Source organism: Balaenoptera physalus (genome assembly GCF_965194825.1).
Source record: "Balaenoptera physalus genome assembly, chromosome: 8".
Lineage (NCBI taxonomy): Eukaryota > Metazoa > Chordata > Mammalia > Artiodactyla > Balaenopteridae > Balaenoptera > Balaenoptera physalus.
This window is the reverse complement of record NC_138887.1, coordinates 102,727,846-102,741,561: the sequence shown is the minus strand read 5'-3', so window position 1 is coordinate 102,741,561 and position 13,716 is coordinate 102,727,846. Positions and strand designations below refer to the sequence as shown.

Here is a 13,716-nt window from a genome sequence, read left to right as displayed (position 1 = left end):
AGCATTCCTACTGATTCACTAACCCCACAGTCGAAACTTTATTTAACAACTACACAGTAACAACTGTTTAGGTTTATATGAGGTTTACATTCTAAGCAGCTATTAAGATTTCTTTATTATAGAAACTGCCATAGGAAAATTGAGATTGCTATTCTTAAGTTATTAATCCTTTTTATCTGTATCAAATTAATAGGTGTGGTAATATGATTTTTAGTAACTGAGTTTCTTAAGAATACAGCTGTACATTAGAAAACAGACTACACAGCTAGGCAAGGGACTATTTACATCTCTTTGTCTTTCTCATGAACTCCCACTTCCTCCCATCCCTTCCTCCTTCTTTCTCTCTTTGGTCATTCTTTAAAGTCTCAGTTTACAAGTCAGTTTTCTCTGATAACTGGTTAGTAAGATACAATGTTGTAACTAGTAAAAATGGATCTTTATACAATCTGTTGTATACCATCCATCATCCCACATACAACACCTCTGAATACAACAGAAAGCATTTGTCTATATAAAATTTTATTTATAACCAAATAGGATTTTGTTATTAAAAATTACATAAGTAAAATGTAAATTCTCTAACTGAAGTAAAGCACAATGATCTGACAAATACGTTTTAGGTAAAATTTTTAATGTTTAACCACATTATTGATAAATTTTATAACTTCATTTTTCAAACTCTTGGGCATCAATGCTGAGTACTGTTACTATTAAACAGTGTTATCCCATAGTTAAAGAGGTTTCCATTACTTTTAATTTGGAGAAATAACTGCTGTAGATTTAGTAATAGAAACTGTAAAAAAAACAGTCATTAAGAATGAACATTTTAGGGCTTCCCTGGTGGCGCAGTGGTTGAGAGTCTGCCTGCCAATGCAGGGGACACGGGTTCGCACCCTGGTCTGGGAGGATCCCATATGCCGCAGAGCAACTGGGCCCGTGAGCCACAACTACTGAGCCTGCGCGTCTGGAGCCTGTGCTCAGCAGCGGGAGAGGCCGCGATAGTGAGAGGCCCGCGCACCGCGATGAAGAGTGGCCCCCACTTGCCGCAGCTGGAGAAAGCCCTCGCACAGAAACGAAGACCCAACACAGCCATAAATAAATTAATTAATTAAATATTAAAAAAAAAAAAAAAAAAAAGAAAAGAAAAGAGCAACAGAAGAAACCATAGGGTAAATATTGGTAAACTGGAATATATAAAAGTGAAAATTACTTGAGGTTCAAAAATATTACAAGGAAAAGGAAAATATAACAGATAAGCTAAAAAAATTGCAATGCGTTCAATAGCTGAAGAATTAATATCCTTAATAAAAAAAGAATGAACATTTTAGAAAAACTATTTTAGATCCTCTATTATCAACCTTTAAATTCTGTATATGTGAATATTAATAAATTAATTTTAAAATAAAACATAATGACTCACAATCTCTTTATCAAAGCAGAGGGTAAGCTCATAGAGGATCAAAGAACTATCTATCACATGGTTCTTAATTTAGCCACAGAATTAAGAAAACAATGAAAAAAATTTAATGTTCAAAACTGTTCACAATTTCAGCCCAAAGAGAATTTTTTCAGCATGAAAAACAATTTAAAAATCATTTTTAATCATATGGATGTTAACAATTTATAAGAAATAAAGATGATATAAAGGAGAAATGGATGATCTATCAGCATCCATTAGATTAGATGGATCTATCAGCAAAAGTATATCCCAGGAGGTGAGTCTTAAAGGATGAGACAGAGTGCATTAGTTTCCTCAGGCTGCCATAACGTATTACCACAAACTTGGTGGCTTAAAACAACGGAAATTTATTCTCTCACAGTTCTGGAGGCCAGAAGTCTGAAATCAAGATGTTAGCAGGACCATGTTCCCTCCAAAGGCTCTAAGAGAGGATCCTTCTTTGTCACTACCCGTATCCAGTGGCTCCTGGTGTTCCTTGCTTGTGGCAGCATAACTCTGCCTCCATCTTCACATGACCTTCTTGTGTCCCTCTGTATTTTCTCCTTTTCTGTGTCTAATAAAAACACTTGTCATTGGATTTAGGGCTCACCCTAATCCAGGATGATCTCACTCTAAGATCTTTATCTTAATCACATCTGCTAAAACCTTTATTTCAAATAAGGTTACATTCTGAGGTTGCACATATCTTTTTTGGGAGGGAGGGGCACTAATAAGCTACTACACAGAGCTAGCCAGGCAAAAAGGCTTATGAAAAATGAGTTCTAGAAGCTGTTAACAGGCCAGCATGGTTGGAGCCTAGTAAGCAAGGTGGAGAATGGTAATGTTGAGATTGAAGAGGTAAGCAGTTACCATATCATGCATTATAAATGCAATGGAATCCATTAAGCACAATGGAAAGCCAAGATCTGATTAACATCACACACACACACACACACACACACACACACACACACACAGAGTCTGCCTTATAGAGAATGGCTTGGAGGGACTGGCAGATGAGTTAGGATAGTTACAATAATTCTGACAAGAGATGACATGAAGGAGACGTGAACTAAGGTGGTGCAGAGATAGAGAGGATTAGACAGTTTTGACATATATTTTGGAGATAGAATGAATGGGGTTAAGTGATAGCTGGATATAGGGAGGGGAGAAGGAGGTATCAAGATGATGATTTAGTTTCTGACTTGAATAACAGGGTAGTTGAAATATCATTTACTCTGATGTGAAGGACTGACAAAGAAACAGGCAGCATTAGAACAGGAAATGACACTAGAAAAGTCCAGACTGTATATCTATGTAAATCGCAGACTGTGTAATAAATCACCCAGTGTCTTAAAACAATAGTGATTTATGATTTCTCATGATTCTGTGGGTTCAATGGATAGTTCTTCCACGATATCTCCTGGACTTATTCATGTAGCTGTAACAGCTGGTGGGACTGGACTTAGTTGGGGTAGAGAGTGGGGAAGCTGGACTTAGCTGGGATGACTGGGTCCCTCCATATAGGCTTTTATCCTCAAGGAGGCTAGATGGGCTCTCTTCAGAGCAAGTGGTCTCAGAGTTCAAGACAGAGAGAACAGAAGCTACAAGGCCTCTTGAGGCCTTGCTTAGAAGTTGCAATAACAATTCCATAGAATTTTCTGTTGGTTAAAGCAAGTGACAAGGCCAGCCAAGATTTATAAGGTAGGGGAACAGACTGCACCTCTTACTGGAAGGAGCTGTAATATGTGACCATATTAAGAAATTTGGACTCTATCCTAGGAGAAGTAGAGAAACATAAAAGTGTTTTAAGATATGGGAAACAATAAAATTCAATACCCATTCAGGATTAGAAATTCTCAGGAAACTACAAATAGAAGAAAATTTTCTCAAACTGACATAGGACATCTATAAAATATCCATAGCTACCATCATACTTAATGAAAATTCCCCCTAGTATTGGGACATAAGAAAAGTTGAGGCTGGGGAGTCACAGAAGGGGAGGAAATATTTGCAAACCATGTATCTGATAAAGGACTTAACAAAGGCTCTCAAAATTCAATAATAAGAAAGTAAACAAACAAATGCTAAAATGGACAAACCTTTTGAATAGACATGTCACCAAAGAACATTGAGAGGCAAACAAGCATGTGAAAAGATGGTCAACATCAATAATCATTTTTAAAATGCAAATTAAAACCACAAAGACTTGTTCATTAATTTTCAATGCATCTTTATTTGTAATTGCCAAAAGCTGGAAAACAATCCAGTGTCCATCAACAGATAAGTACATAAACAAACTGTGATATGCCCATATGAGAGCATTCAGTTGGGCAACAAAAATGAATGAATTATTGACGCAAACTACAACATGGATGAATCTCAAAGTAATCACTTTGAGTGAAATAAGTCAGACAAAAAATGCATACCATATTTCTCCATTTATATAAAACCCTAGAAAATGCAAATGAATCTACAGTGAAAGAAGCGTGGTACCTAGAGATGGGGGATGGAGGTGAGTGGAAGGGATTAAAAGAAGACATGGAAAACTCTGGTGGTAATAGACATGTTTAGTATTGCAGGAGTGGTGGTATTTTCAAGAGTGTACACATATGTTCAAACGTATCAAATTGTACACTAAAAATATAAAGTTTATTGTATGTCCATTATACTTTAACAGATGTTTAAAAATAATAAAAGTTAGTGTTAAAGAAATGAATAAGCAAGTCACAGACTGGGAGAAAATATTCACAATACATAACTTACAAGGAACTTATACCCAGAATATATATAAACAACTTCTACAACTCAGTAATAAAAAAAGAAAACAACCCCACTTTTTTAAAGGAGTAAAAGAATTCACAAGAAAGATAAATGAACAGCCAGTAAGCAAATGGAAAGAAGTGCTTAATATAAAGAGTCATCAGGGAATTATAAATTAAAACCATTTTACACCACCAATAAACACTAAAATTAAAATGTGTGTCAATGCCAAATGTTGGTGAGGCTATGAAGCAACTAGCAGTCTGATAATTTCATACAAAGTAATGTACAGCTGACCCTAAACAACATGGGTTTGAACTGCACAGGTCCATGTACATGCAACATTTTTGCAGTAAATACCTTGGAAAATTTTTTGGAGATTTGCAACAATCTGAAAAAACCTAGAAATTTGAAAAAAACTGAAAAACAGACAATTTGGAAAAAGCCTAGAACTATCAAAAAAATTAAGAAAAAGGTATGCAATGAATGCATAAAATATATGTAGATACTAGTCTATTTTATCATTTACTACCATAAAATATATACAAATCTATTATAAAAAGTTAAAATTTATCAAAACTTACACACACAAACCCTTACAAACTGTATATGCTGCCATTTGCAGTGAAGGGAAATGTAAACAAAGTTGCAATAGTAAATCATAACTGCATAAAATTAACTGCAATATATACTATACTACTGTAATAATTTCATAGCCACTTCCTGTTGCTATTGTGGTGAGCTCAAGTGTTGAGAGCATCTGCCTAAAATGCCATGTGATGCTTATCATCTCCATGTGAGCAGTTGTCTCTCCAGTAAATTGCGTATCACAATAAGAAGTGATCTCTCGCAGTTCTCACGTATTTTTCACTGTTTAGTGCAATACTGTGAACCATGAAATAAAACCATGAGACCCACACAAAGCGCCACTAGTACTGCTGGAAGTGCTCCCAAGAAGCAAAGAAAAGTCATGACATTACAAGAAAAAGTTGAATTACTCACTATCTACCACAGATTGGTGTCCACAGCTGCAGATGCCCACCATTTCAAGATAAATGAATCTCAAGTAAGGCCCATTGTAATAAAAGAAAAAGAAATCCATGAAGCCATTGCTACAGCTATGCCAGAAGGCACAAAAACCTTGCAGTTTTCGTGAAATACCTTTTAATCTTATTTTGAAAATGTAGCTTTTATGTGGATGCAGGATTGCTATAAGAAAGGCACTACCTACAGACTCCAATGATTCGAGAAAAAGCAAAGTCATTATATGACAACTTAAAGCAAAAGGAAGGTGAAAGATCTAAAGCTGGAGAATTTAATGCTAGCAAAGGATGGTTTGATAATTTTACAATAGAAAAAGGTTTGGCTTAAAAAATGTCAAGGTAGGGCCTCCCTGGTGGCACAGTGGTTAAGAATCTGCCTGCCAATGCAAGCGACAAGAGTTTGAGCCCTGGCCCAGGAAGATCCCACATGCCACGGAGCAACTAAGCCCATGAGCCACAACTACTGAGCCTGAGCTCTAGAGCCCGCAAGCCACAACTACTGAGCCCACGTGCCACAACTACTGAAGCCTGCGCGCCTAGAGCCTGTGCTCCGCAACGAGAAACCACGACAATGAGAAGCCCGTACACCACAACGAAGAGTAGCCCCAGCTCGCCACAACTAGAGAAAGCCTGCGCACAGCAATGAAGACCCAACGCAGCCAAAAATAAATAAATAAATTTTTAAAAAATGTCAAGGTATCAGGGGAATCAGTGCACCAGCCAACCTAGAGGCAGCATATGAGTTTCCAAATGCCATTAACAAAATCACTGAGGAGAAAGAATAGCTGCCTGAACAAGTTTTTAATGTGCCATATCCTGGGGAAAAAATGCCACAAAGGATATTTAAGGAAGGAAGTGAGCACCAGGATTTAAGGCAGGAAGGGATAGGCTGACTCCACTATTTTGTGTAAATGCAGTCGGGTTTATGATCAGGACTGCCCTTATCTATAAGGTTGTAAAACAAGAAGGCTTGGGCGAAAACCCTTTTTCTGGATTGGTTCCATTGATGCTTTGTCCTAGAAGACAGGAAGCGCTTTGCCAGTAAGGGACTGCCTTTTAAAGTTCTTTTGATATTGGACAATACCTCTGGCTACTCAGAACCCCATGAGTGCAATGTCAAAGGCATCAAAGTGGTCTACCTGCCCCCAAACACAATGTCTCTAACTCAACCTCTAGATTAGGGAGTCATAAGGACCTTTAAGGCTCATTACACACGGTACTCCATGGGAAGGATTGCCAACGCTATGGAAGAAAACTCTGATAGAACATCATGGAAGTCTGGAAGGATTTCACCACTGAATATGCCATGGTTATTGTAGAAAAAGCTGTGAAAGTCATTAAGCCCAAAACAATAGATTCCTGCTGAGGAAAACTGTGTCTATAGATTTGTATATAATTTCACAGGATTTATGACAGTCCATCAAGGAAATCCTGAAAGAGACAGTTGATATGGCAAAAAAGGTAGGGGGTGAAGGGTTTCAAAATACGGATCTTGGAGAAATTCAAGAGCTAACAGACACCACACCAGAGGAATTAACAGAAGATAACTTGATGGAGATGAGTGCTTCCAAACCAGTGCCAGACGATGAGGAAGAAGACACAGAAGAAGCAGTGCCAGAAAACAAACTGACATTAGACAATCTGGCAGAAAGAAGGGTTCCAATTATTCAATACTGCTTTTGACTTCTTTTACAACATGGACCCTTCTATGACATGGGCACTAAAACTAAAGCAAACAGTGGAAGAAGGATTGGTACTGTATAGAAACATTTTTAGAGGAATGGAAAAGCAAAAAAGTCAGAAATTACAGTGTATTTACGTAAGGTTACACCAAGTGTGCCTGCCTCTCCTGCCTCCTCTTGGAACTCCTCTACCTCTTCCACCGAGGCCACTCCTGAGACAGCAAGACCAACCCCTCATCTTCCTCCTCCTCCTCAGCCTACTCAACGTGAAGATAACAAGGATGAAGACCTTTATGATGACCCACTTCCACTTAATGAATAGTAAACAATCATCATGCCGTACAATTAATAAACCTCTCTGTTGTATATATGTGTGCGTCTTCATGTGAAAATTTAGTAAGAGTACAGCAAGAACTATATGAAACGTTTCTGTGTCATCATCATTGCCTAAGTATTCATTGTGTAGAACACCGTGTATAAGACTTGTATTGAAGTGGATAGCCTATCCTTACATAGGCATAAGGTGACTGACATTTCATACAAAATTAACAATGTTAGTTTTCTTACTGTTTGATAACTTTGTTTTCAAATAATTACATTATCATACAGTATGCTCCCCTCTCTCTAGTAATTGGAAAAACTAAGTGTCAGCCTATCATCACAGGTAAGTAGTTTTTGAGAAAATGTTAACAATGTTTCCAAAACTGTATTATGAATATGACTATAATACTGTATACCATAAAAATTTTATAACAACTCATTCATTAGTGTATAGGGTAGGGTACTGTGAAGCAACTGTATCAATTACACTAGGCTACCAGAAATCAACCATATTGCTGCTTCTTCATTACCAATGCATGAATAGCTATACCTGTAAATAAATATGAATTTCTTTTCCACATTTTACCTTTTCATTTTTAGTGTCTAGTGTTAGTAATACATATAACATCTACAGTGTTTTGTATCATGTGTGATGATATTGATGTAGGTACTGACACACAATTCATCTTGTACACAGACAACATACACTTATGATATTGATAAACATAGTACAGTACAGTAAATGTACTTTCTCTTCCTTATGATTTTCTTAATAACATTTTCTTTTCTCTAGCTTACTTTATTGTAAGATATAGTGTATAATACATATAACATACAAAATACGTGTTAACCGACTATTTATGTTATCAATAAGGCTTTGGATCAACAGTAGGCTATTAGTAATATTTGGGGGAGTCAAAAGTTAGATGCAGATTTTCAACTGCATGGGGGTTGCCACCTCGTCACATTGTTAAAGGGTCAACTGCATCTCTACCTTATGATGCAGCAATTCTATCTCTAGATATTTACCCCAAATAAGCGAAAGTATGTATTATTTTTTAAATCTTATAAAAGAATGTTTATATAAGCTTTATTCATAATCACCCAAAACTGAAATATTGCAAATGTCCATAAACAGGAAAATGGATAAACAAATTGCGGCATGTCCATAGAACAGAATGGTATTCTGTAATGAAAAGATATGAAATACTGATGCACATAAGACATGGACAAGCTTCCCCCCACCCCAAAATTCTGAGTATAAAAAGCCATATACAAAAGAGTATATATATATTCATTTCTATTGAATTTTAGAACTGGTAAAACTGATCTACAGCAAAAGAAATCCAAACAGTGGTTGCCTCTGGGTAGACGGTGAGAGAGTTAAGGATTCACTGGTAAGGGACAGAAAGGATCTTCCTGACCCGATGAAAACATTTTTTATCTTGATAGGGGTGTAAATTATATTAGTGTGTGCATTTTTCAAAATGGATACTATACACTTAAGGTTCATGCATTTCACTATATGGAAATCATATTAAATAAAAATGTATTATTCAAAACATACAATGCTCTTTTCACACACTTGGGCAAAATACCATAAAGAAACTTCATAAATTTACTGGTATCCTGTTTCCACAGATAGAAATTACATTGAAATGCATATATTTTCTACTTTTTTCCTTACTTTGCAAGTAACTCTTATTCCTATAATATTCTTGTTATGGTTCATCAAACAGAGAAAGAATAACGTAAGTGTACTGCAAAAGCTGTAACACACACACACATACACCCAACTGTATTAAGTAATCACTAAAGTTTTTTTTGACCTGCAAAATCAGAATGCCTACAGTTTGTTAAACAACTTTAACTGCTCTCTCTCTAGCCCCAGAATACAAAGAATATTACCTAATACCATACTTTTATTTAAACTACCTTAGAAGGAACTTATAATTGTAGTAGAATTATGATCTAATCTTTCTTAAAGCAATTATCAAGACATACGTAACTGCCTGTACATTTCAACCAACCCTAGGGTATTCCCCAGTCACCTTGAAAGACATATTTTCCATGGCAGTATCAGTAACTTCTGTAAAACATATCTGATGTGGGAGAAGGGTGAAATTACTATCTTAAAGTATTTATAGGGTTTTCATTCATGCTACATTTACTCCCTCCCAGTACAGAAAGAGAATCCAGAATCAACAGCAATGTTTTCTCATTAGGTCTAAAAATATTTGCTCCCTACCACAATGAAAATGGCTTTCATTTTTTTCTGTTTATATAAATTATAAATATAAATTGAAAATGAGAATCAAAAGAGATAAAAGTATAAGAATAAAATTGAAAAGAAATTTAAAATTACCTAAATTCCATTATCCTGACACAACCACCACCATTTTGATGATGATTCATTTGAACTCTATGCACACACTCACACAGACACATACTTTACATAAGTCGAATATCAAATACGTTGTTTTTGACGGGAATAACTTTTTAAAATAATTGTTTTATCTCTTTTTCCTATCTCATCTCCTCCTCTCTTAAATAACCAATGCCAACAACCAGATGTATATCCTATCATATCTTTATCTGGGCTCACTGTATCAAATAAAAATATACACATGTACATACACATATAGTGGTGAGGGAGGGAGAGTTATTATTCAGGTAACAACAGCAGGATCTTATTATAGATGTTTCTCTGCATCATGCTTTTCTCATTTTATAGTGGAAATTCCTCCAAGTCATCTGGTATGAAGCCAGTTCATTTTATTTAAATGGCTGACAATATTCCATGAAAAATGTATTCAAGCATTCCCCAGTAGATGGGTTCTCTTTTTTTCTCCTGCGTCAAAATCTGACCCTCACTAACAGGGTGAAATAATAAATGTTTATTTTTAACTGCTAATTTCTGCGGTCATTTGTTACACAGCAATTGATGACTAATACAGCACCCAAGGTCAAAAGAAATATCAACAGTTCTATTTCTTAAGTAGTTAGGTCCAAACAACTTAATAGGTATAATACTTATGCCCTGACAATTTAGTAACCATCCAAAAAAAAATAATCAACATATATTACAAGAAAAATATTTGTATTTTTACCTACCCCACTCATAACCCAACGCAAGCTTTAGAGAGAAGTGTTTAGGGTTCATTCACTCTCAAAACATGCCATACATCCTAGCATTCATGTACACACTTATAGTCCTTCCTCATTATGGGAAAAAAAGGAGTAGCTGAGAGGCTTTGATTTTGTTTTCCACCCCTCTCTAGATAACTGCACCATTAACTTCCTTATCTGCTTAAGCTGCATATACTAAACATAATTAAAATTTCTTACTGACAGAATCAAGCACTGTGAGCATCAAACAGTATATCCTAATAACAGCGATGCCTTAGATCTGTGCAGTCTAATACATAGCCACTAGCCACCTGGGGCTATTTAATCTAAAATAATTAAAATTAAATAAAATTTAAAATTGCATTCCTTAGATACACTAGCCTCATTTCAAGTACTCAATAGCCACCTGTGGTTAGCAGCTGCCGTATTATACAGTGCAGATTACAGAGTATTTTCATCACTGCAGAAAGTTTACTAGAAACACTATCCTAGAGGTTAATGAAATAGAGTATTCTTGCACTAAAGACCCCCTAAATGTTATACTTTTGGTCTTCTATTTGTGACTTAGATTTTTCTGTCTTCTCCCTTATGACACTTTGTCAGTTGTCAACTTGCTGTTAATGTGCCTATCTTTCACAGCTATGCCCCCCATGCACAAAGCTGCTTCCAGTTGCTGAAACCGAAAGAAACAATCAACCAAACAGAATAACATTATATCCCAAGTGGATTCTTAAGAAAAGGCCCTTAGAACCTAAAATCTCATCACAATGCTTTTGATTTTTCAGAGTCCTCTTTTCCTTTCTTTCTAATTCTCAGACCTGTTCAAGATATGGTAAATGAATGGTTAGTTACAGTATAGTTGCTCCTCACTATTCATGGGTTTTGCACTTGCAAATTCATCTACTCACTAAAATTTATTTTATTTGTCACATCAAATTAATACTCTCAGTCATTCCTGGACATGCACAGAACAGCAAAAAATTTAAGTTGCCGAAAGCACACTCTCCCAGCTAAGGTCAAACAATGGACCCTATACCTTCTTGTTTTAGCTCTCATACTACAAACAAGTTTCCTTTTCATGGTCTATTTAGGCACATTTTAAAATATTTTTGTGTTTTCTGTTGGTGTTTCACTGTCTAAAATGATCCCCAAGTATATTGCTGAAGTGCTGTCTAGTGTTTCTAAATGCAAGAAGGTTGCAGTGTGCCTTACAGAGAAAATATGTGTATTAGATAAGCTTCATTCAGGTAAGAGTAATAGTGCTAATGGCTGTGAGTCCAATGCTAATGAATAAACAATATACACAAAGTAAGGTGTCTTTAAACAGAAATGCATATAAAGCAACATTATGTATTGACTGGTTGATGAAAATCTGTAACAAGAGGCTAGCAGGAACTTAACTCTGAGTTACAGTGACAGATCCACCAGACTGGTAAAATCTAAAAATCATCCATAGAAGTGATGGGAAGAACACAATGCACAACAACTTTCATACAGTGCCAGTCAGAGTATAAATTATACACCCATTTTGTAAAAACAGTTTTGCATTACCAGATAAAAGTTGAACACACATATCCTCTATGATCCAGCAATTGTACACCAAGGTATATACCCTAAAGAAACTCTTGTATGTGTGTACCAGGAAAAAACACAGAAGAATATTCATACCATCTTGTTCCTAAGAGCAAAAACTATAAAAAACTCAAAAGCGTACCAACTGAAAAATGGATAGATATATTTTGGCATACTTATATACTGGAATACTAAACAGTAGTGAAAACTAACAAACTATAATTATACTTGGCAACATTAATATCATAATGTTAAGCAAACAAACAAAAACCTAGCCACAGAAGATGTATAATGAGTGATTCAATATATATTATATTTATATAAAGCCAAAGCCAGACAAAACTCAAATCACAGGAATTTATAAACATATACATATATAATACTGTGCGAATATGCTTAACAAATACGAAATAATAATTACTGGGGTGGGATTAGAGGATAGATATAAGATGGCGCTCACAGGAAGCTTCAAAGGTTGTAGCAGTTTTCCATTTCTAAAGATGATTAGCAAGTAAACAGGTATTTGCTTTATTATTCTTTATATTTTATATATAAGTGTGTGTGTATGTGTGTGTATTCTTTGGATATATATTTTGCAATTAAACACTTAAACACCAGGTGATCCAAAAAGGTTTGTAAACAGTAAAAAAACAATTAAAAAGGAAAAAGAAGTACAGAGACTAGGTTTCCAAGAATTACACTAGAATAAAAAAAAATAAAGTTTTATTTACCCATCTTCTTTACCTATCAGAGCATTAATTTCCTCAAGGATATGGACATAAGTGCTAATGCTGAAAGTGTAATATAACTGAAAAATGATTATTTTTTTAATTCAGATGACATCGGACACCACTTGTCAAGGAAACAATTTAGCTCATGGTCCTGATGTCATCTAAATATACTAGTTTAGTAAAATAACAAACTATATTAAGCTTATTTTCCCTAAAAGGCAGTTACTGAATCACTGAGTCAAAGTTGAATTTACTAACATGTCCTTAAATATTTACAGAATGACTTGAGTTTAAGTGCAGTAGAAGTCACAACCTCTGCTCAGATCAGTACTCTGATCAGTTTCTACTCAGAACACTAACAGCACCTTAACCAGTTCTTTTTAGTTAACATTTTCCTCAAAACGTAACAAGAAACTTAGTTTTGCATCATTAGTAATCCAGAAAAAACATAAATTAGATTTTAAATGTTCCAGTAGAGAGAAGTATAAAGTCTATGCTTCATCAAATTCCACACTGTATTTGCCTATGAAATAAAAATTCTTCTAAAATGTAAACAAACAAAAAAAGAGGAAATAAAAATTTACCTCTGGGACTTCCCTGGTGGTCCAGTGGTTAAGACTCTGCGCTCCCAATGCAGGGGGCCCCGGTTTGATCCCTGGTCAGGGAACTATATTCTGCATGCTGCAACTAAAAGAGCCCAAGAGCCCGCATGCCACAACTAAGATCTCACACAGCCAGATAAATAAATTAAAAAAAAAAAAATTTACCTCACAATTTCAAAGACTGAATAAACTATTAATGGAATCTAGATAACTGATATCAGTTAAGTGCCTATTTAAAATCTGACTTCTGAATGGTATCAAGAGCTACACATAATCTTACCTGGGGAGGGTAGTTGCTCTCTGAAGACCACCTTGAAGACTGGTCATTTGGCTTATCCACTAAAATGTTCCTGAAATAAAGAAACGAAAATTATAGCAATTAATTAAAAGAATAAGTGAACAGGAATATGCAAAAAGAGGAATAATCTACCAGAT

The 13,716-nt window shown here is 35.4% G+C and overlaps 1 protein-coding gene across 2 annotated transcripts in view; it reads right to left on the bottom strand.

Annotated features, from left to right (window-relative positions):
* MKLN1 (muskelin 1) overlaps positions 1–13,716 on the bottom strand; it is a 333,033-nt gene that overhangs the window by 114,792 nt on the left and 204,525 nt on the right. For both annotated transcript variants that reach the window (XM_082472980.1, XM_082472979.1), the window contains one exon: positions 13,562–13,631. In XM_082472980.1, the coding sequence (XP_082329106.1) occupies positions 13,562–13,631 (70 nt within the window). The remainder of the gene's footprint in view (positions 1–13,561; positions 13,632–13,716) is intronic.